Genomic DNA, 26,465 nt, shown 5'->3' on the forward strand with positions numbered 1-26,465 from the left:
AGAGTATTATATGTTACTAGTGTCGGTTTATAGTTACGAGACCTATAGTACCTTTGGGTTTTTTGGGAGTACTATATGATACAAACATCACACGAGATATAAGTTAGCTACCGTATGTTTTTAGAGTATAATATGTTACTAGTGTCGGTTTATAATTACGAGACTTATAGTACCTTGTTTTTTTGGGAGGACCATATGATACAAACATCGCACGAGATATAAGTGAGCTACCGAATGTTTTAGAGTATTATATGTTACTAGTGTCGGCTTATAATTACGAGACCTATAGTACTTTGTTTTGGAGATTATTATATGTTACTAGTGTCGGTTTATAATTACGGGACCTATAGTACTTTGTTTTGGAGAGTATTATATGTTACTAGTGTCGGTTTTTAATTTCGAGACCTATAGTACCTTGTTTTGGAGAGTATTATATGTTACTAGTGTCGGTTTTTAATTTCGAGACCTATAGTACCTTGTTTTGGAGAGTATTATACGTTACTAGTGTCGGTTTATAGTTACGAGACCTATCGTACCTTGGGTTTTTTTGGGAGTACTATATGATACAAACATCCCACGAGATATAAGTGAGCTACCGTATGTTTTTAGAGTATTATGTGTTACTAGTGTCGGTTTATAATTACGAGACCTATATTACTTTGTTTTGGAGATTATTATATGTTACTAGTGTCGGTTTATAATTACGAGATCTATAGTACCTTGTTTTGGAGAAGGCTGTATGTCACAAACATCACACGAGATTTAAGTGAGCTACCGTATGTTTTTAGAGTTTTATATGTTACTAGTGTCGGTTTATAGTTACGAGACTTATAGTACCTTGTTTTGGAGAAGGCTGTATCTCACAAACATCACACGAGATTTAAGTGAGCTACCGTATGTTTTTAGAGTATTATATGTTACTTGTGTTGGTTTATAATTACGAGACTTATAGTACCTTGATTTTTGGGAGTACCATATGATACAAACATCGCACGAGATGTAAGTGAGCTACCGAATGTTTTTAGAGTATTATATGTTACTAGTGTCGGTTTTTAATTTCGAGACCTATAGTACCTTGTTTTGGAGAGTATTATACGTTACACAAACATCACACGCCATATAAGTGAGCTACCGTATGTTTTAAGAGTATTATATGTTACTAGTGTCGGTTTATAATTACGGTACCTATAGTACTTTGTTTTGGAGAGTATTCTATGTTACTAGTGTCGGTTTATAATTACGGTACCTATAGTACTTTGTTTTGGAGAGTATTCTATGTTACTAGTGTCGGTTTATAATTACGGGACCTATAGTACTTTGTTTTGGAGAGTATTATATGTTACTAGTGTCGGTTTATAGTTACGAGACTTATAGTACCTTGTTTTGGAGAAGGCTGTATCTCACAAACATCACACGAGATTTAAGTGAGCTACCGTATGTTTTTAGAGTATTATATGTTACTTGTGTTGGTTTATAATTACGAGACTTATAGTACCTTGATTTTTGGGAGTACCATATGATACAAACATCGCACGAGATATACGTGAGCTACCGAATGCTTTTAGAGTATTATATGTTACTAGTGTCGGCTTATAATTACGAGACCTATAGTACTTTGTTTTGGAGAGTATTCTATGTTACTAGTGTCGGTTTATAATTACGAGACTTATAGTTCCTTGTTTTTTTGGGAGTACCATATGATACAAACATCGCACGAGATGTAAGTGAGCTACCGAATGTTTTTAGAGTATTATATGTTACTAGTGTCGGCTTATAATTACGAGACCTATAGTACTTTGTTTTGGAGAGTATTCTATGTTACTAGTGTCGGTTTATAATTACGAGATCTATAGTACCTTGTTTTGGAGAAGGCTGTATGTCACAAACATCACACGCCATATAAGTGGGCTACCGTATGTTTTAAGAGTATTATATGTTACTAGTGTCGGTTTATAGTTACGAGACCTATCGTACCTTGGGTTTTTTTGGGAGTACTATATGATACAAACATCACCCGAGATATAAGTGAGCTACCGTATGTTTTTAGAGTATTATATGTTACTACTGTCGGTTTATAGTTACGAGACCTATAGTACATTTGGGTTTTTTGGGAGTACTATATGATACAAACATCACCCGAGATATAAGTGAGCTACCGTATGTTTTTAGAGTATTATATGTTACTAGTGTCGGTTTATAGTTACGAGACCTATAGTACCTTGTTTTGGAGAGTATTATACGTTACTAGTGTCGGTTTATAATTACGAGACTTATAGTACCTTGTTTTTTTGGGAGTACCATATGATACAAACATCGCACGAGATATACGTGAGCTACCGAATGTTTTTAGAGTATTATATGTTACTAGTGTCGGTTTTTAATTACGAGACCTATAGTACCTTGTTTTGGAGAGTATTATATGTTACTAGTGTCGGTTTATAATTACGAGACTTATAGTACCTTGTTTTTTGGGAGTACTATATGATACAAACATCGCACGAGATATAAGTGATCTACATTATGATGTTTGTGCAGTGGAGTATGATATGTTACTAAACAGGTGCAGGTCAGGGAAATCATATTTATCGTGGTCCATTTAACTCTTCGTGGCTGATAGCTTCTATGGTACTAGAAGGTAGTGTTTCAGACGCAGTTTAATTATGTATTATTATCAGAGGAGTGGGTAGGTCGTATATCAGGTGTTAGCCTTGGATGTACCTGGAGTGCTAACGTCAGTATTGGACAGGTGTGCAAAATCTACACAGGTAGGTCTGCTTACAAGGTTTCACCGCAGCTATTGTTTCGTCTAGTTTGTAGAAGAAGCTTTTGGCATCATAGGACCTACAGGCCTTTTGTTTTCATGTTGATGATAATATAGTCAATCAAGACCGAGCTGTTTGATATTTCGTTTTGCTCAAACTGCAGTTGTTCTTTGTGTAAAGCTTTACTGGGGATTGTGTTCTGGTGGAATATCAGCACTCACTGATAAAGCAAGATGATGCCAGAAACATATAGTGTACCAGGATTACATTATTAGGTTATAAAGCAAGAGGATAACCACGTTAGTCTGGTATATGAGGATTGTTCAGTATAATACGAGACATTGCTAAGTAAACACGATTGGTGCTGTTTTGAACCGGTGTCCCGTCAGAGGAACATCTGTTTGATCAAAAACGCCCTGCTTTGTTAAAGATGCTTATGTGAAATGACTTTAAAACTCAGAATAAGTCAAACATTGTCGGCAATATTTTATATGTATTTAGGGGTTATCATTCCTCAGTTACGTTTACAAGCCTACGGAACGTGTGATGGCGTAGTTGATCCCCTGTCCTGACAATACACAGGCGTTTCTTGAGTTATTGATGCAAACATGTTATATTTCAGTTGACATCTGACATCTTTATATGCAACTTAAATCCTAGCTAGCTTGATGACTGATAACTCGTGTTATAGATATATAACAACGGTTTTATGTGGTATGTATTTGTATGTATATAAAGCTTACCTATATGAATCAATAGCAGGCGTGCTATTAGGACGTGTGATCATGTACCCTCATTACATGCAGTACTGGTATATGTGAAGGATTCCCTCAGGTGCTTCCAAATCGGTATGAATACTTCCCTTCCTAAATTTCATTATGATGTATGTATTAGTGGATTTTTTTGTAGTATTGAGTTATGAAATGTTTATACCTATAATGATTAACGAACATGGAAATCAAAGGAATTATCTTTTCTGAGTTCATATATTTTATGTTACGATGGATTGTTAGCAGTGAACTGTAAATTGCTTGTTAGTACAAGTAACTACAGGGTTATAACTAATACTATGGGTGGAATATTGCTGGTCAGTATCAGTTTGTGGTATTTACTGATTGGTAACTGTGGGTTGGCACCTTATAGCTCGTAGCTAAGGACTTGAACTTTCTGGATGGTAACGATAGGCTGATAACTATATGGCCTGGTAGTTGCTGGCTGATAACTAAGGACTTGGAATTTCTGGTTGGTAACGATAGTTTAGGAACTGTATGGCCTGGTTGGTAACTACACTGGATCAAGTTGTATTGTGATATAACTTAAGTCTCTTAAAGATGTCTTTGTTATGTACCATTTTTCCATATAACACGATAATCTGTTTTGTTAATGATATGCATTACACATTATTTGTAGCTAAAACTTACTATAACATACCAGATGGTTGTATTGTACGGATTACATAAACATTTGATTAAGATACAATTACAGTTTCTCGTTTGAGGTTACCGTGTAGTTCTGTGCATACTGTGCTTGCTGTCTATAAACCTACACAAGACTGCGGACTAAATAAGTTTCAACAAGTATACTGAATGTATAAACTGTCTATGTATACTCGCCTCCATACTTTGTTTGACTGTAAAACTTTATCAAATATGGACAACCTAAAACACACACAATGTTGCTATTTACCTATAACGTGTCAATTAAGTTTCGCTTTAGATCACATATATACGTTTTCCGTGACACATAAATGAAAATGTCCGTTCATTTCACAATAAATCTCTAGACAGGCTTTGATTACTCAGACTTTACATCAATACGAGCATAGCATTAAGACTGCCCCGTGTATTGTTACAACATATGACCGGTAGTCATGGCCGTCTGGCCTATTGGGCCCTCACACAGGTGACACACTCTATTGCATATGCCCGGGATTATGTGATGACAAAGCATTTCTAAAGTAAATCAGTCCTATACATAATTTTGGTTGGTCAAGATCTGATTTCGTAATGATCCGGACGTTCAAAAGGTAGGCACAATTTCTTTACTGATTCTTAAATCTCTCACGATGGTATCTTGATTTGCTGAGGTAGCTTGATATTTTCTTACTGAGTTAGTGGTAAGACCATTATAATGACGCAGGCTGCTGTTTAAACGTTGTTATAAATTCCCTTTTGCATTAGATGTGCAATGTGCAATGTTAAAGAACTTTTCTATCAAGAATTATAAAAAAAAAATAATAATTAAACTGTATCATTGTACACTGTATGTGCGTATTAATTTAATAATTCTGAATTTCTATATACGAAATATAAGCCAATTATGTTCTAATGGGTACACTACATAAGGGAAACGCCACTGACTACGTACATGTTAGAGAGAAAAGAAAACATTGACTGAATTCTGGTTTCTTTATTGCTTACGAATTACTAGTGTATAACACCGTAACATATCCAAGGTTTCTGAAGGGGCCTTTAAGCCACCTCTTACGTTACACGTGCATTGGGATACTGGTATTCTCAGCATACAATGATTGGTTTCTTTACATCACCTTTAGAGAAGACAGAGAATAAACCATTACTGACTGCAGGGAGGCCGAAAAATTAAACATGTATGGATAAATATAACTTATTTAAATCTGGTTCATTGGTTTTAGGACATTGTGACGATACAATTTCGTTATTTTATCTACAATCTTAAAATTTATAAATATAAATAATAAACTTAATTATATTGCTATTGTATATTGTATATGATTATGCTAATATAACATTTTCTTATCTTGAATTAATTCGAATAAACTAAAAATACTGAATAATTGCAACGGTACACTACTGTCCAGTATAAACAGATAAAGAGTTTCGTCTTCTGGAAGCGTATCCATATATATATATATATATATATATAGAATAAAAACAAATTTTTCAGATCGTCCGCTAGGCCTTTCTGCCTTCTATATATATATATATATAGTTGGTGTCTTCCCCTTCGTTGCTTTTTAACGAGTAATTTTGATATACAATATCTTAAAACGTTGATTCGTATTTATAAGCAACTGTTTCAATTCAATGTATTTAGTGATTGATTAAACAAACAGTGTCATATTAGACTAGCTGTTGGTCCTGGCATACTCAACATAAAATGTAAAGTATGTACAATTCGAGTTACTTCCCATTGGAAACCTCTGAAGTGTATTTATACTTGTATGTGTAAGATTTGTCAATGTTGTGTCAGCGGAATAGCTTTAGACTTCTAGCTTTGTACACTAGAGGCAGACTAACACTGACACCTAGTTGAGTACAATTGAGTGAGACTAACACTGATGTCTAGTTAGGTACCCTGGAGTGAGACTAAACCCGACGTCTAGTTAACTTCACCAGAAGGGACTAACACAACGTCCTCTTAAGTACACTAGAGGGGACTAACACTGACGTCTAGTTAGGTACATTAGAGTGAGACTAAACCCGACGTCTAGTTAACTACACCAGAAGGGACTAACACAACGTCCTCTTAAGTACACTAGAGTGGACTAACACTTACGTCTAGTTAGGTACACTAGAGTGAGACTAAACCCTGACGTCTAGTTAACTACACCAGAAGGGACTAACACAAGGTCCTCTTAAGTACACTAGAGGGGACTAACACTGATATCCTGTTAAGTACACTAGAGGGGACTAACACTGACGTCTAGTTAAGTACACTAGAGGGGACTAACACTGACGTCTTCTTTAGTACAATAGAGTGAGAATTACACTGACGTCTACTTAAGTACACTAGAGGGGACTAACCCTGACGTCCTGTTAAGTACACTAGAGGGGACTAACACAGACGTCCTGTTAAGTACACTAGAGGGGACTAACACTGACGTCTAGTTAAGTACACTAGAGGGACTAACACAAACGTCTAGTTAAGTACACTAGAGGGGACTAACACAGACGTCCTGTTAAGTACACTAGAGGGGACTAACACTGACGTCTAGTTAAGTACACTAGAGGGGACTAACCCAACGTCTAGTTAACTACACCAGAAGGGACTAACACAGACGTCATGTTAAGTACACTAGAGGGGACTAACACTGACGTCTAGTTAAGTACACTAGAGGGGACTGACACTGATGTCTAGTTTAGTACACTAGAGTGAGACTAACCCTGACGTCTAGTTTAGTACACTAGGGGGAGTCACATAAATTACACTGGAGGAAAAAAACTAGGTACGAAAGTGGCATGCCTTTACGTTTGTCTAGTTTATGTGGACCAAACAAACAATACTAACGAGTTCTGATGAGCTGGCCCATATTAAAGGGATTACAATTGAGGTATCCTCAAACGTGTCACATGTTCATTTCAATCATTTCCACCCCCTCTGCACTTAAAGTAAGTACGTTTTAATAACCGATCGGAAGCTTGTTTGAAGAACGTTGAGTTTATCTGCAGATTTAAAATGTATTTCAATGACGAAGTTTTGAATACTGGGTGTCAAATTAAAAATGTTATTTCATTGATTAGGCTATTCGACTGGGCTTTATTTGCTCTGTGCTTATGTATGTTTATTCAGAGGCAGACAAGTCCATAATCAATGTGAGGACATTTTGAAAATATAGATTTAAAACTGATGACATTATGTAGAGTAAACAGACCAAAACAAACATTAAACAAAGCTTGAAATGTGTATGGGTGGGACAATGCTTACCCAGTATTGTTATATGGAAAATAGAAATATCTCACTTCCAACGGTAAGTAGCATCAAAAGTAGAATGTAAAGGTGTTTTATTTTGTGAAAATAAAATTACTCTATGATCAAAACCGTAAACATGTAACATTGGTACTTGGGTGTTATTCATAGAACCAAACAGCTGAAAAGGAGTTGGCATGTGTTAAACTATACTCCGTTATTGTTAATAGGCTTCCTTGGTTTACTGCCTTAAAGCCTATTTATTCATTGACTTAATTTATTCATTCATTTAATATTTATGTGTTCATTACGTCAATCTTTTGTGAGACTACATTATCAACCTTAAAATGTGTTTATCTGTTGCGACTATGATTGAATTATACCGTTGTTCAATAAATATAATCCAATTTGAATATTTAAATGAGTTCCATCTTGTTCAGATGCTACCAGGCTCTGTTGTTACGCTGTGATAGCGTCATATTAACCACATATACAATAACGCTGTGATGTAACCCCCAGTATTTCTAAAGCGTACACTGTGTGAATTAGAATTGTTAGATTTATCATAGCAACCGTCTCTATATCTTTCATTTCTAGCGTTGGCCTTCAGACATATCATTATAAATTTATGTTAATATAGTTCCTACAAAGGGGTCACCAGGTATGGCATATGTTTTATTCACTGTTGGAAGCTTCTGTCCTTACCCACCTGCTGAGTGATTGACAGGTACAGCAGCTAATACAGGTGTGAAATAGAAGATAACAGAGCTATGACATGGACATTTTTGGGTAGTTGTTCACTACTTGATATTTCTAGCCAATAACTTAATTAACAAGCAGATCATCTCTATCAGCTACCTATACCGACAGGTAAGCCTGGGCACCACATTTCGTATTATTACCAAACGACGCCTTACATCATACAGGCACGAACCCAGTATTAACAGATGGTTACAGTTTATACAGAATGTAAAGTAGCATCACATAAATCGTGCTTAAGTTAACATGATAGGCACATTTATGTGACCATGAATGACACATTTTGGTACACATGTTCCGGAGTACAAAACTGCATTAAAACAAGTTTGGGTAATCTTTGAATTAACCTGCATACAAAATTATGCTCAAAAATGTATCTAAAAACCTGAGAGCGCTATACATGTGGATAAAAATATATTTGCAATAAATCCTATATGCATAAATTGTCATGCAAATGTTTTATTTCTTTTGTTTTATACACGACATGATTGTGTGTTACACTGTCAATTAGTCACCACTTTAAATACGATGTAAGAAATAAGAAAAACAGTCTATTTTGGAGAAGAACATTCTCGACATTCCAGGAGCTCATCCTCGCTCTCTGCACCCCTGGAATATGTCATAGAAAAATTGAAGGAACAAGGCTAGCTATTTGTTGACATGTCCTGACCAATCGCTAGGCTGATACCTGTCCTGTGACGATTACAGAGGAGTAACAACCAACTTCAAAGCTAGTCAATTTTACCGTTACGCTGCCGTAAGATTCTTTGGATGTGTAACAAAGGATCATACTAGTCTTCTTTTTACATCCACAAGATGGAGCACACTAATGTTGTTGTTTTTTATGACATATTCCTAGGATGTAAGAGTATCGAGGATAGGGAAGGACTGATGATGCATCAATCGTTGGATAAACACCTTCACTGAATAATGCAACGGTTAGCACCCTACAACGGTTAACACCCTACAACGGTTAGCACCCTACAACAGTTAGCACCCTACAACAGTTAACACCCTACAACGTTTGACACACTTTAGGTACCTAAACCAAAAAAAGGTTGACACTTTTAGATGTCTTTTAAATTTTAAAATGCCTGTTTTTCATACGTGTTTTAAGGAAGACTACAATATACCTTGATATCATATCTATGATGGAGTTGCTTGGATAAAAATGCTACAGTGCTATTTATAAAAATAAACATTATGGCATCGTGTTACGTAAACTGCCGATAAGCTTGCCGAAGCATGGCGACGTTTCAGCAGCGATGTCCCTAAATTATTCAAAGCTTTAATCCTTTGAATATCCCATGTACACAACTAGGTGATTAAATCTGCCTAAACATTAGCCCAAAATTCCTTCATATCAGAAAAGCAAATACGTGAAATTAGTCATGCAAAAGATATTATATATTCCTATTATTTTCTTCCAGATCCATCCCAGCATTATATGTACAATATATTGAACGCAGCTGATTCTCTTCACGCAAGGACTGAACAACTGCAGAACCAGAAACACAGTCAGGATTCTAGTGAACTTGTAGGTAAGTACAGTCTTATTGTCTATGTTAGGTCATCTCATGGACAGCGACCCTTGTTTGGTTTTATATTAACAAATAGTCTCCCAAACCAGGTTCAGATCATTTACGACAACTCATGTATCAATCCTTTCAGAACTGTTACTTTCACAACACAGTGTTTTTGAAGAATAGGCACTTTTGAATATATAAGTATAAAACAAACCCAATTGTAGTTTTCGTTGTATGGTAACAGTATTGCATTTTCCCCATAATGGTGGACGTCTTAAACCTGGCAAATTCCTATAAATATCATGATTTTCAAAATAAACATTCCAAAGTTTAATTGTCGCCATCATGAACTCATTTGGGAATATGTTATGTCTGTGTGTGATATGAAGGTAGATAAAATACATTATGCTCATACGTTTGCCTTGTAACATCCCTGGGCCACGTTACGAGGACGTGACATTATTAAGATTTCACATATTACATGGCGGATGTCGTCGATTAAGCAGAAGACGCTTACCCTTCCGGAACACCTGGTCTTATTCACCTAGAGTTCCTTCATTTATCTCAATTTTTATTTTTCCTTTGTTGATATTTTGCCATAGTTTTAGATTTAGTTTGGATTAAGGTAAAGAGTGGAAAGGCAGAGGTTTTTATAGAAGACGCGGACAGCATGCTCAACACTTTAACGATATTTTTTATTCTTGTTTTATCCATATTTCATTAATGCCACTTCTGGAATAATCTGGGACACCATACAACTGTGAAAATTATTAAATAGTAACATGAACGCTTGTAAAAGTTTTGGATAATGACTCTATTGGGTTACTTGTAGAGCTGTCGATAAAACGTTGTTTGTAGGGACTTTTGTTAATTTGTTGGAACTATTACAAACAAGGACAGTCATGACCTGATCATTAATTGGTATTGGGAAAAATTGTAATACAGAAGTGTGATTGACTAGTCTTTCGCTTTTCAAAAAAGGGGGGGAGGGGGTGAATTTTCGCATTAATTTACTCAGCGTGAAAATCGCGAGCATTTCCGATATGAAAGTATCAAGAAAACCTTATCCTATAGTACACTATGTACTTTTTCTGTAGTATTAAACCACTAGCTCTATAGTAGTTAGCAGTCGTCCTTTTGTGTAATAATACAGCTGTTATTGTTTTAAATAATACTTCTACTGTGTTTTAGATTAAAAACCTAAACACATATAACTGTATATGCAAGTAATTTGTCTTTCATCGTTTGCTTGGATAATATGATTATAGGTTTAAACAGTGTTTTAGTAATGGTGGACTGTGTATACATTGTTTAAAATGCTTTCAGTGTTTGCCTTAATCCATAACCGCCACTATGTCTTCGGCAAATGCTTATAGATATATTAACAGAGAATAAGTCACCTAATCTACTTACCCATACATCGATCTCCAGCTTTTTCCGAATGTTTAATTTTGAAATTATATTGGTGGAAGACAATGGGTAAGTCACATTCTGCAAATACTTAAATTATATTTTTGTTGCAATAACAGATTTAAATTACGGACCGTTATTTCATGTCATTCCCATGTGTTATTAACATCAGTCAATACCCTTCCACCAATGTTGTCTTCGTATACAGTTTATATTGAGAATTACACACAAATACCTGAAACCTAAGAGGATGAGTGTATTCTGTTGTAACAATGTCTGGGGGACTGGGGTAGCACGTGTTTGTGTAACAACTTGGGAAAATGAGCCGCGTAGGTAAATACTGTACTTTAAACGAGACCAACACCTGACGTATCCTATAGACAATGACATTGAAGGATATGGGAAGATAATCTCTCCCTCAAAATCCTTTAACCAACGGTATTGACAGATGGAAGTGAACCTAATTGAAAGCATTTCAAGTCGATTACACAGTGCTGAACTGTAGGCAGCTGTACAGTGTGATGAATGCGGACTGGTGATAACTGTGTGTAAATAGAGACCTTTCAACGCCTCAAACTACCTGTCAAACATTGTATTAACTCAACAAAACGGTAGTAAATGGTGGACTGTGTATTGCGTATCGGTACCCAGACGGTCTGTATTCCGTCTGATAGACCTTTCGTTACCCCGGCCTTATCAGTGTCAGCCAAGGACGGAAATGGGGTTTCTAAACGCACGAATTTTATGAAAGGGCCTAGTGCCTTGTACCTGCAGGCTTTTGACCACAATGGGAGTTTGGCCTGTTAATGTGCCGAGTAGATCGAACAGGAGATCCATTCTAAAGAGACCTCAGCTCACAAAGTTTTATCCCACTTTTAATGATGATGACATAGGTATGTATAAATACGTCATTGATTGGAAACATTTTTAGTTTATAATGTAAAGATACACTATCGAATGATACTAATACGTTTCGTATGTGTCTGTATCGTTATGTTTGCTTTAATGGTTTGCTCAATGTAAATGATAGCGTATATGTATATATAGTTTCCCATTCTAAAATCAATTAGGCTTTCAAATCAACATAAAAATACACGGCAAGTGTATCCCGTATGTGTGTTATGTTAAGTCTTCCTTCTATACAGTTGTCCGTTATATAACACCAACCTAAATTTAACACTTTATTCTGATCGATTATTCAAAATGCTACTGGAAGTTAACAATACATACATAGCATAACCTATTTCCACTGTATCAACTTAATGTTATACACCAACATAGTTCTAGCACAGGATAGCACATGTTGTTTGTTTGGAATAATGCCACTATTCAAATTATATGTGTATATTTATTATTTAATTGAGAAATAATTTGAGACTTTTAGATGCTTATATACATTGAATATATTCGTTCTGAGGCTTCCATCCCTTCCTTAGCTAAAACACTGTCTGATTTGAAGAGCATCGGTCAGTGTAAGGTTTGTGATAATAGTCTATTGTCTGTTATGTTGATACAATAGGCATCATAAAAAGGACAATATTAATGTTAATTGATTTTCAATTATCTTGTTAAATATAATCTTCAATTAAGTTAATAAGTCGGGTGCTTGAATAATCTTGTCATTGAAACAAAATAAACTCGCGAGGGAGTTGAATAAATTATTTCGAATATAAAAAACACGTGAGCAGAGTCTTTCAATTTGCTTATGCGTATATACATGTAAATGGGAAATTGTTTTATAACAATGAATCGACGCATCCGGCCAATGTCAAGCAGTGCATTCCCGACACTTGTACTGTGTTAAATGCTGTAACGTACATGTTATAATCAAACCCTCGCCAAAAACCTATTAACAGGTATGTCATAGGGTGCTTTACACTGCATCACAGCTTCAATATTTTATTTTGAGGGAAATACAATAGGTTTTAAACGGGATAACAAGGAGAGACCTTTAAATGGGAAACGAGTTAAAATATGAAATGTGCACTTGTGCTTCCCTGCCTAACAATGCTGCATTCATTATGACGTCAATACATGTAGCCTGTCTAGATAACGAGTTTATTATGTGATAATTACAGATGCTAGTTCTCGTCATTTTTTATATTCGAATTATGGCTGATTCAGTAAGTAATTAAATCGGCTAAACCATATGGAGGTCTTTTGAGAGCCACCTCTCGCAGAACCTATCATTCAATATTGAAGTACAATAAACGTTGAATAGGCATTAAAAGGACGCTGTCATTTCATTTTACCGACAGGGAACAATTGGTCTTTTTTGTTATAAACGTAGATCATATCGTATACTCATCCATGTGGCGCTCCAAACAGTGGTGTTAAATTTTGATATGGCTTTTAATTCTAGTCCGATATTTGTAAAGAAATGAGTTTAAAAGGAGCAACGGCCTTTCTCTTTCATTAATTCTCAATCATTTGATCAGACTAAATTAACATGACAATGTGAAATTGTACAGTTGGCATATGTTTAACAATTGAAGTTCTTCAAGAAAGTCAAGGAACATGTTATAGAATCATTTCTCTAAAATAGACATGATAGCTACAGTGTGTGTACTGCTTACAGATTTGATCTCGCGGTGTATTATATCTGCGTTTATTAACATATAACTGCCGTTGTAATGTATAAATATGGTGAAAAGGTCCAGTAATGAGAAACGATTAAAGTCATATTAAATTTGCAAATTCATTCCTTGCAAACAATTTTGGAAAGAACATATCAACAAAATAAACCCTGAACACTCCTACTAGATATAACTCCTCATACAGCCGTATTTCTCTATCCCAATAAAAAAAAGGACTAGAAAGCAATATACACCACGTGCAGTCAATATTACAGGGTGTATTGCTGGTATTACAACCCTTGGTATTCATACTAAATCCGATTTTTAAACACATATTGTGAATTTTATACTTCAATGCCATTATCTCTAAATTACAATCACGACCTCATAGGTAGGACATTTATAGGTAGGATTATAATTCTGACAAAGGGATTAATCTCTATTAAATGCAAATCAACTAAATAAAGCTTCAATTTTCAATTACACCACAATGGTGAAATTTGAATGCAAGCTGCGTCTTTAGTAACTAGGAATATTAGATACATAAAATCCGTCCATATTCTGAAAGTCCTCATCAATCAGTCTATACACTTATACGTCTTATAAATCAGTCTATACAATGATACGTCTTATAAATCAGTCTATACACTGATACGTCTTATAAATCAGTCTATACACTGATACTTCTTATAAATCAGTCTATACACTGATACGTCTTATAAATCAGTCTATACACTGATACGTCTTATAAATCAGTCTATACACTTATACGTCTTATAAATCAGTCTATACATTTATACGCCTTATAAATCAGTCTATACACTTATACGTCTTATAAATCAGTCTATCCACTGATACGCCTTATAAATCAGTCTATATTCTGATACGTCTTATAAACCAGTCTATACACTTATACGTCTTATTAATCAGTCCATACACTGATACGCCTTATAAATCAGTCTATCCACTGATACGTTTTATAAATCAGTCTATACGTTTATACGCCTTATAAATCAGTCTATTCACTGATACGTCTTATCAATCAGTCTATACACTTATACGACTTATAAATCAGTCTATCCACTGATACGTCTTATCAATCAGTCTATACACTGGTACGTCTTATAAATCAGACTATACACTGATACGTCGTATAAATCAGTCTATACACTAATACGTCTTATAAATCACTCTATACACTGATACGTCTTATACATCAGTCTATACACTGATTTATAAGAAGTATCAGTGTATAGACTTATTTATAAGACGTATCAGAGTATAGACTGATTTATAAGATGTATCAGTGTAAAAACTGTTTTATAAGACGTATCAGTCTATACACTGACACGTCTTATAAATCAGTATATACACTGATACGTCTTATTAATCAGTCTATACACTAATACGTCTTATAAATCAGGCCATACACTGACACGTCTTATAAATCAGTTTATACACTGATACGTCTTATGAATCAGTCTATACACTGATTTATAAGAAGTGTCAGTGTATGGACTGATTTATAAGACGAATAAGTGTATAGACTGATTTATAAAACGTATCAGTGGATAGACTGATTTATAATACGTATCAGTGTATAGACTGATACGTCTTATAAATCAGTCTATACACTGATACGTCTTATCAATCAGTCCATACACTGACACGTCTTATAAATCAGTCTATACACTGATACGTCTTATAAATCAGTTTTTACACTGATACATCTTATAAATCAGTCTATACACTGATACGTCTTATAAATCTGTCTATACACTGATACGTCTTATAAATCAGTCTGTACACTGATACGTCTTATAAATCAGTCTATACACTGATACGTCTTATAAATCAGTCCATACCCCGATAGTCCTTATCAATCAGTCTGTACCCCGATAGTCCTTATCAATCAGACCATACTCTGATAGTCCTTATCAATCAGTCTATACCCCGATAGTCCTGATCAATCAGACCATACTCTGATAGTCCTTATCAATCAGTCTATACCCCGATAGTCCTTATCAATCAGTCTATACCCCGATAGTCCTTATCAGTCAGTCTATACTCTGATAATCCATAGCAATGAGTCCATTTTGTTGTGATTGACATACGTTTTGGAACACTAAGACTTTTTCATTCTTTTTTCGTTACTACTAGTGGTGAGTCTTAGACAGGAAAGAGTGCTACACTGTATGCAGTGCAGTTAAATGGTGTATTAACTGCATCTGCAAACAGTTTTTTATTTCTTGTTATTTATAGTTTTCACGCATATTCTTTTCACCTTATAATGTGATATTTCCGACACTAATCAGTAGATACAATGTATATCTCTAGAAATCCGTTTTATCGGTTTATTATTCAGAAAAGGTCAATGTAACAGCAGTATTTAGCATTTGTATGAATTCAGCCAAATGATCAAGTGATTTATATTCACCGTCTGTTACCAACAAGTGGTTACTTAAATGAGCAGCTATAGAACACGTATTGGTAGGTGCACATGTTAAACCGATTAGTTCTCAGTACAATACCCTACATAACACTTCAAATGATTAAAAGCAAATACGAGATTTACATAAAATTACAAATCATACCTAAGCATTAAGTCAGTTAATACATTGCATTTATCGGTACTGAGGCCAACACACACCTACGTGTCTACAGTTTATACATATCTGGGCAGATTTGAACTTTTAATCCACGCCGTTCAAACTCTTTCTGACAAGCTACCCTACTAAGTAAAAGTCGTAACCAGGGCCAACCTGTCTGGGATATTACTGAAGTAGACGTTTTGGTGAAGGCAGGTAGGTTTTGTGAACAGATAATTTTAATGTAAATCAAACAAATAACCAATTTTCAGCAAACACAATATCAATTTTCCGATTCAGTTTCAATAAGTTTTGGTATATTTACATTTTTATCAACTGTGATAAAACAGCGCTTTTATTACTCCAGGTATGTTAATTGATAATGGTACGGCATATATTATATACTATTAGCAATGTGTTTGGCTATACTAGTGGTATACATGGATTTCTCAGGTTACTGTGTTACATAATTTAATTGCAGTCATCCATGAAATAATTATGAGATCATGTTAGCGTTTTCATATCAGTAACACCGGGATTGTCGAGACACTTCTATAGGGTATTCTGCTTTACATTCTTTTTATGTATTGTTTGTTTTGACTGTCAGCTATGAAATTAGATATTCCATGAAATGTATGCCAAATAACTACATTTGATTGGTCTTTGTCGCAGTTCGATGGATTGATGTTTTTGTCGGTAATACGATAGGCTATAAGCGTGTACAGTGATATCAAACAATATGGAACCCTTTTTATTATTTAGTATACCGAAATAAAATATAATATACTGAGACAATAGATATACACCCTCAGAACACACGAGAAAAGCTTTAGTCATGTATCTATATGTATGTATATACTGACACATAACAGGTATAGATTATAACCTAAGTACCATAACTCATACCTCATATTAAGGGAAATGTAGCTACCAAAATGAACCCACACTTTACCAGGAATCACTTGATTCGTAAGTATACCACTTTCATTGCACACCGGTAAGTATACCACGAGTATTGATAAGTCATGAGTACCACAAAGATTGAACATTTGTAAGCATATACAACTGTACCATTGTAAAGATTCGATAGTATACCGCAAAGATGAAACATTCGATTCGTTATTATAGATTAATTATTCATAAGTGTACCGCGAAGATAAAACATTCGTAAGAATCCCACACAGATTAATCATTAAATTTTATAGAACGAGGATTAACCACTTATTAGTGTACCGCGAAGAAATAGCATTCGTAAGTATACCACAAGAATAAAAATTCGTAAATGCATCACGAACATTAATCAGTCATAAGTGTACTACGAAAATATGATATTCCTAAGTTAGTTTACAGCGAAAATAAAACATTCGTAAATCTACCACAAAGACTAAACATTTGTTAGTATAGTATACCATTTAGATAAAAGCATCCCTCTGTCCATGCTATGTATAAGAAAATGTATTGTATCTGTATATATTGCTTCTGCTGCACTGTTAGTGTACCTTACTTATATATAAACAATATATTGAGCTGTATTCGCAATCAAAGGTGGCCAGTGCCGTGTGTTAAGTCTCCTGACGTGTATCTCAAGGTATGATTATCTCCATTCATACGAAAAACATACAGAGATAAAATATTAGCTGGTGTGAGAAAGGAACCGTTAATATCCAAACGTCTGTAATTCCAACTCAAACACGTGGGAAGCAGAGACACAAAGAGCAAAGAAAAAGAAGGCGTTTCCTCTTATCTCCTGTCTGATAAAATTGATCATTTTTCATTTCTTGCCGACATTAACAAAAGAATCATATTCCACCCTCCTCTACCAGACTTTACAACGGCTGGTTTTCTTGTTTCTGTATTTTATTTTTGCATATCGAATAACACGAGCTTTAACATAATGTAAAACCACCACTATTTTTTAAACAGTTTGTTTAATATATGTTTGTAATCAGTAGGTATCACTGCCGCCTTTGATATATGATACAACTATCTGCCGTTCCGCTATTATCAAAAATGAATAATTTAGGACATTGACCTTTGAAGTTTTTGAGCAGGAAATATAACTGGAAAATATTGTTAAGTCCATGTTTTTGTGTTGTTTCCTATAGCTATCACGTCATTGATCTCGCCACTTTCCACCCCCTAGTGTATCCGAGTACCTTTTTCATGAGATACTGGTTGTCTATATCTCTTGGGAAACTTACGTGTATACGTTACATAATAAATGGATCTTGATAGTGTAAGTATTTTTTAATCTTTCTTCTTCTCTTTTCAGAAAATATTCGTTCAGGCGCCACTCCGATACCCTCTCCGCCCAAAGACCCACGCTCCAAAACCCCCGACCCCAGGCAGGACTACCACTGGATTTGTTGGCCAGAACCCGAGACTAAAACCACCTCCAAGGGAAAAGTTCCACACCCTCCACCTCGTCCTAACACATCCTTGGGAATCAGCTGGCCCAATCCCAGACCAGGAAATACCGGAGACGATATAGAAGACCGACCAAGTTCTACTGAACCAGGTTATGCGTTCGGAGACCAAGAGGTAGGGATACCATAGGATCCCATACAATTCCATTGTAAACAATGTTCATCAATCATACGCTTGTGAATTAAAAGTTACTAGCCTTAGAAGCTAGATAAAACGAATACTAAAATATAAATGTACATGACAAAATATACCACAACGTAAAAACACACGATAACATATTCCACAGCGTCGATACATGTGGTCAAGATACCACAGCATCGACGCACTGGAGAAGTTTAAAGCCTACACAAAAAGGAATAGGAACTTACAAGACACAACAAAAGAAAAAGATAGCATGTGCCTCCACCTAAACTAGAGGCGATTTCAGGTTCTTACTCCCATCTTGGTAATTACCTGAATCGAATACAAGAAGAAAAACGTAAAACCTGCAACGTTACTCTATAATGGTTATTGGTTATTTACCTCCCATATCGATATGTACACTATAAAACTCCATACTAGGTGTAAATTCAACCATACATTCCTCAGATTGTATTTAGCTTAAGTCAGTGCTTGATACGAACAGTGTACCATGTCATTTCTTTTCATTGGACGATTTTAAAATGTACATGTAATATTTAATTATGATGAATTTGTACGTGAAATGGTTTCGTTGTTGTGATTTGTAAAGATTCCTACCAGAATAGAACGGTGTTAAGTTGTCGTGAGATACAGCAAAAGAAATATCTCGTTTGTTATTACACATGTTTTATGTTTGCCAATAATACATTGTATGACAGTACCTAAGCATTATTAAAACTGGTTTAAGTATCCCTACTAACATCGAAATGCACGTATACCTTTATAAGCTTTTGATGCCAGTATGATTATGATTGTGTACACAAGTTTACGTTATACCGGAATACACAGAAAAGCATGTGTCTTAACACTGTCATCATACAGTGTAGATTTCTGCTTCTGTACTTGTCGTGTAAAGCGACCTTTGCAATGCATTTGTAAAGAAATGAAACAGATGTGTCACAAACACGATTGAATACATAATTATAATGAAATCATACTAGAAGTAAACAAGGGACGTAATACGGTGATCAAGTTAGTTCAATATTGTTCCACGCACAACTTAAGACAGGGTTATTTATAGTTACTCACTGTGACGGTCGTCTCGCCTCTAGACGCGATCAGTGTTGAGTGAGGAAAAAGCTCCATCATACTTGTTCCTATAGGGATAACTTTATCCGTGTTATACTGATGATCCAGCACAAACGTCGCCATAGTTTAACTCCAAATACAGTTCCTAATAAATCCACCAGAAAGTCGCGAAATTGGAATAAAATTATATCACACTTGTATCTTAATATGGTAATATGAGATTGTCCCGTAGCAGTTTCATGTTTAGTATTTGATATTGACGACTTGTCATAACATATTAAGTATAGCAGTGTTCCCACATGATGATTTAAATAAAGCCTACATTATATGTTATTGGTGTATGATGGTCCAGGTATTACGATACCTAAACAATCCCGTGTTAATATTGTCATGCTAGGTTACACAAATCAGTATACGGAACTGTAAATACAAAGATACGTTTATTCAATTATAGATACCTATTCTATGGGGGTAATCCGATAGTTTGCTTATCTTGGTTCAGTAATTGTGTTTAAATCCGTACGGGCTACATATTTTACCGTTCAATGTTAAGTCTTATGTCGCTCGATGTCTGATTTTAAAGTATCATTTTACTTTGTGTTTTACAAATGTAGAGACAACCACCCATTGTCCTCCGATATATACAAGGTATAAACATGAATAAGTTTAATAATAATGACAAGCGTATTCTAGAACGCTTTTTCTAGTATAGGTATCATCGAACATGAACGAATCAATTAGTAAGTGAATATATTGACTGTCAATGATTATTTTATAACCGGTGCTGGTTTTAAATTATGGATATATGGACGGCCTGGCGTACGAGTAAAGCATTGCATATCAGTTAGCATGCATGTCTTACGTAATCTTAGCCAAAGCTCAAGATTGTATGTCTGGAATCCCGTTTGTCCAGTGTCATTAATTATAACTGGCGGTCGACATTTAGTCTATATATCATTAATTTGTATACCAACGGAAACAATGTTATCGGTATGATTTAGTGTCGTAACATTTGATCCCTGATCCCTGTTATCTTTAGACTTGTAGATCGTCTAAATATGCTGTGTGTGTTACGTCAGTGCTACTTAAACATCCAGTTTATGTTATCTTAGACTACACCTATTTCACAGTTTATTTAATTATTTTTACAATATTTTAAATGATTAATTCTAAGTTGCAATGACTCGCAGTATACGTTACAGAGGTCTTTTAAAATGCGTATATATATGGTGAAAAATTACATTTTTGAGATAATGCAACAACTATGTAATTTGCATTGCGTTCGTACAAAGTTAATATCATACCTGAATCAGTCTATCCTCTGCCATGCTTAGCTTACATTTACATCAAATTGTATTCGCGTTAGATTCACTGTTAACATTTAATTATTATATTGTTAAGTAATCACATTGTTTAAAATCGAAACGCCTGAATAGATATCGAATATTTTCACGTATTTCGACATTATGAGAATATTTTGTTTTACTAATTTCATGCTTTCTTCTTCATGACCACTTTATGTGCAAATAATACTCTGTCCTTGATGCCTCCACTACCGACTAATATAATGTCGGTTTAAATAAACTTCATGGTTAATTCGCATTACTAAAATGTAATCTATCCCTTGAAGATTAAGAATTTGGTTTGCTCTGCACATTATATTTCAACATAATAGATTGTCCCCAAAGGTGGGTGTATAATGTATATTTCGATACTTTCGTATTTCATACCGTACGCTAACAATAGACTGACCCAAGGTTGTCCTTGTATTATTACAATGTCACACAGGGTCGAGTTGCACGGATTGGTTTCTGATATATTACTGACGTTTGTAGTGCACACAAAGGTAACATACATTCTCTCTATCGGAAAGCTTTCGGTCTACGCTGAAGAAAGTTCTACAATGCTCAGGAAAAGGCAATATACCTAGTGACAATAATGGAGAATAAAATTAATTTCAAATTTTATTCAGCTTTATATCTTATTCCAGACATGTGTGCTTCAGTAAAATATCTGTAATAATAGGACAGATCTACAATGCAAAACTGATCAGTTTGAATACGAATTAACGAGTTCAACGATATAGGATATAAGAGCTACATTTATTACATAAATAAAATAAAATATAACTGGGTTACGGTTTACATTGCGAAGTGATGCCGAGGTTTGTTATAAACCTAGTCGGGGTATAGACTGGTGCCAAGTGTGTTAACAAAGGACGGAAACACTAACTACATACAAACAACCAAAGCGTGGAATATTGGGACACAACACAACGCTCGTTGAATAGGAGGGTTGTACTCTAATGTAACCTGACTGACATGTTTTGTCTTACGGAGGGGTGTAAGCCACCTATAGTAGACTATGTATTACATATTAATTGTTCGGGATTTTTTGCCCATTGGATACCCACTATAAATCAGCCATGCATATTGTACACGTGTTTTGGCGATGACAGGGGTATGTCTAGGTGTACAATTGTCTAGTACCGCTCACACATACTAATGTATAGCAGCTTCATTGGCCTATAATATAGTTAATTAGAATATAGAATAGTATTGTATTTTCACACTATTTGTGAGTTTTGTTCATAATCATTCTGACGGCGGTTATTTAGAATCCAGTAAACTGATAATTTGACTTTAGTTGCCGTTTGTAGTTAATAACAAAATAGTGATACAAGTTTTACCAATAAACATAATTAATGTTGATTAAGCTTAAGTCCATATTACTGAACAAGTCTACATTAAAATGTATTAATTCATTAACAAATCTCCTGTTGGAACCTAGTCAGAAATGTATCTACCAATACGACTGACCATTCACAGACGTTTAAACATACGCCGAGGTGTTAAGATCATACAAGTGCCAAATAACATAGCATTTGACCTGCATTCAAGATTGGTATCGGTTAAAAGTGTCGTAAGCGTTTCGTTGTGTGGGATAAGATTTGTTTATAGTCCAACACATTTGCAATATTCGTGTGAAAATGCAAACAGCAACCATAAGGTAAAGGAATATCATGTATTTAATTTTTGTGTGTCCGCTCATAAACTGTAATCCCCCAGCACCTATGATGAGATAAGTGTGTATTTAGTGGTGACAAATCATGGACTATGGTGTTTAAATAATCGTTTAGCCCTGGTGAGTAAGTATATATTGTGTTGTAAAATCGGACGTGGGTCTAATAGCTGTGATTTGATGCTAGCAATTACGGCGGTTTGTTAGTGACTGCCTGGGGGACATTGTTCGGGGTAGAGTGGTAGCACTTCCGCAGCATATCATTATGACGACAGCAGATTGTGGTGTAGGAACGCACAGTGGGTAGGGGATGTTCTTCCCACAGTGACTGATATGGATTTATTTAGCACAGACCCTGGGATTATACATGTTTATCTGTAACGACAGTCAAGTATTGAAGGGTATGTGAAAGGACTAGACAATTATAACTCATCATCGACATGTGTTTGAAATCTCCAGCTCAGGTAAGGGGTTTTCCACAGGAGGAGGATTTCTAATACCGCCAAAATAAATGATAGAATGACTTTGGAGCGGTAAACGTTTGTGTGGGCATTAATGATGTCTTCCCTTTTGTGTTGGTGTCACCTCGGTTACTGATATTGTATGTGTTGTCGTTAATACGTAAAATTCGTATTGGTATGTTAGTACTGCAGTGTATTTCTTCTGTGTGTTGACGAGTTGGTGCTTGCTCTTCTTATTTTACTCTACACAAATATCGTTTAACCTACTCTTAGGAAGTAAGAGAATCTCTTCGATAAACTAAGATAAGCACTACATGTTCAACACATGTTCATGTATTAAAGAGACAGTGCTGTCACCTTAAAACAGACGACTAAACAATGACATCGACGTGTGCGGTGTTGTGGTATCGTTGTGACAGGAGCATTACATTGTGCTGTTGTAGTTATCATTTTTATATTAAAACTGGTTTTAATCTTCTCATGTTTTCTCTTGTAGGACTTAAATCGTGGACCTCCTATGACCTTTGTTCCTGAACTACAATCGTGGATTAACGCTGCTAGTGATTACGGTAAGTGTCTCTATTTAAGGTGACAACATTCTTGGTCGTGCTTTTCGCCGTAGTTCACTAATGCGGATTTACGCTGTTAATGATTACGGTTAGTGCCTTAAGTGACAATAGTATTAACTATGATTTTTTTTCATACCTACAATCGAGGATTTACAATGCTAGTTATTATCGTTAGTGTCTATTTTATGTGACAATATGTTAGTTACACATTTGTTTCTGAACTCCAGTCGTAGGTTAGCTTTTCTTGTGACAATAGTTTAGGTAACAATATTTGTTATTTTGAACTTTGAGAACTTCAATTGTGGATAAACGCTGCTAATGATTACGGTAAGTTTACTTCAGTTTAGGTGACAACTTTGTTTGTTTTTACCTTCGTTTCTTAACTACAATCGTGGCGGGCTAGTGATAACGGTAAATGTGTTTAGTTAAGATATCAATGTTATTAACTTTAGTGTTTATTTTCATTTGATTCAATAAACATAACGTTAAGCAAAATTGATAAAAAAAATAATCTAAAAGATCCTAGAACCATATGTAAAACTATTTCTTATTGCACCTTAGTCAGCAAAGTTATTTGATTTAACAGCATGGGACGTCAAATGATGATAAAGCCCGTAAACGGTTTGTATAGATAATGAGCAGAAAAGAAGAGGGAGGTAAAACGAATATATTTTGGTATTGAAGTTTATAAAACTGTGTGTGCTCATAGGCTCTGTCTAAATGTAGTTGTAATTACAATGAGATATAGAAAATAACAAAATCAATGAAATGGTAATAGCGCTTAAAATAGTCTATTCATAATCTACGGAATATTAGCCCGAACATACATCGTAGACATTAAAATTTTCAGGAAAAAGTTTTGTCATAAAACAGTTCATACATCTCAAATATGTTTTGCCTCGTACCCACATAGACATGAGATGTGGTGCTAGTTTGTAATACTGTGATGATGAGGCTGTATTGAAAACTATTTTGAAATAAATGTAATACTGTATATCTCTTTGAGAAGAGCTTTCTATGTATTTCTATACACATCGTCAGAGTAAATATTGTCCTGCTTTGGTTTTCTTTTTAACGATTCTGACTAGTTCGTGTACAATATTGATTATCGTTGATTGTTTTATTATTATGATTTTATAGATAAAGCCTTTATATATCGAATGATGGCATTGAACGGCTCTCTTCCGATGATCCCTCCCCAGCACATGCGCCCAAGACGGGAAACCACCTATACCTTCGGCCAAAATAAGCTACCGATGTCCACGCAAACATACCTCCCCAACCCCTACGCACAGAGATGGGTACCGGGCGGCGGAAATATGTCCCCAAGGTAGGATTGCTGATTCAAAACAGCTCTTTGACGACAAACCATCTGGTTAATACAAGTGTACCTGTTAAATTAAATACAGATAAATCCTGTGAACTGCCCATTATTTATGTCATTCTGTGGTAAGCAAATCATAAAATTCTAATATGCGCATGCATTCAAGAGAATTGCTATCGTCTAGCTAAATACCTACGATCAAGTGTATTATTAATATTATTTTAGATATAAATATAAATTCGAATGCATTATACAAACATAAAAGGTCCCCTGTGAACACAACTTCAAATACATTGCCCTTATTCACAATTTTAATGGCTGTTTATACGTTAATTAAGGGATCTGCCATCGTTGCCCCAAATGCACCGTAGTTACTCGGATCTAGACGACCTTAACAACGCCAGACGGTACCTGCGTCCCCAAGTAGCCAAGTCCCAAGATTACGTCCACGAGCACAGCATGTTTATGGTACGTGTAAATGTTGTTTCGTATGACAATAGTTATATGATTTTGTCCATGAGTTTTATTATGTTTCATCCATAAGATTTTTAGTACTACATGTATAATGTTCCGTTCATAAATTGTTTAATATTATTATGTTTCGTCCATATGATTGTTAGTCCAACATCTATAATATTCCGTCCAGATAGTTTTTAAGTTATAACGTTCCGTCCATAGGATTACACAAGTATGCTAGGAGTTTTTTCTCTTGTTTTATCACAAAATCTAATTCAGCGTGTCTGTGATCAGGGAATGAAATTATTCAATCAATAAGAAAACAAAACCCAATATAAACAAGGATATAAGAAGTAACACAAGATGAGAAAATAAGAAGTTGAGGGATTAGATATACTCCATAAATATTCAAGGCCATAATGACGAAAGTATGATTCAAGATAAGCACTGGATCCGACCAATGGATACGTGTTACTTTATTAGAGCATTTAATGACATTGTGAACACTTTTTGTCTAATTGTATATTTCTCAACCGAAGTTATAATTCATAAAAGTTAAACGTAGAAGGTAACACACATTAGCATATAGTAATAGTTGTCACATGTTAAGGCATGTACAAATAAGTTATACTGTAACTATCTCTGAAACAGATACACTGCTTAGTAAGTACATTACGTAACTCTCAGAAACATGCTGTGCACTAACCGG

At 35.1% G+C, this 26,465-nt stretch overlaps 2 protein-coding genes across 2 annotated transcripts in view; one reads left to right on the forward strand and one right to left on the reverse strand.

The window, feature by feature from the left end:
* The window catches only part of LOC110451950, a 99,020-nt gene extending 78,635 nt beyond the window's left edge, over nucleotides 1-20,385 (reverse strand). Inside the window, exon 1 of the mRNA XM_021500190.1 lies at nucleotides 19,926-20,385. Coding sequence (XP_021355865.1) covers nucleotides 19,926-20,048 — 123 coding nt within the window. The 5' untranslated portion in view covers nucleotides 20,049-20,385. The remainder of the gene's footprint in view (nucleotides 1-19,925) is intronic.
* LOC110451949 overlaps nucleotides 1-26,465 on the forward strand; it is a 52,175-nt gene that overhangs the window by 22,855 nt on the left and 2,855 nt on the right. Inside the window, exons 3-7 of the mRNA XM_021500187.1 lie at nucleotides 9,620-9,730; nucleotides 18,562-18,830; nucleotides 23,904-23,976; nucleotides 25,117-25,306; nucleotides 25,639-25,768. Coding sequence (XP_021355862.1) covers nucleotides 9,620-9,730; nucleotides 18,562-18,830; nucleotides 23,904-23,976; nucleotides 25,117-25,306; nucleotides 25,639-25,768 — 773 coding nt within the window. The remainder of the gene's footprint in view (nucleotides 1-9,619; nucleotides 9,731-18,561; nucleotides 18,831-23,903; nucleotides 23,977-25,116; nucleotides 25,307-25,638; nucleotides 25,769-26,465) is intronic.

The sequence above is a fragment of the Mizuhopecten yessoensis genome, unplaced genomic scaffold, assembly GCF_002113885.1.
Source record: "Mizuhopecten yessoensis strain PY_sf001 unplaced genomic scaffold, ASM211388v2 scaffold6307, whole genome shotgun sequence".
Taxonomy (NCBI): domain Eukaryota; kingdom Metazoa; phylum Mollusca; class Bivalvia; order Pectinida; family Pectinidae; genus Mizuhopecten; species Mizuhopecten yessoensis.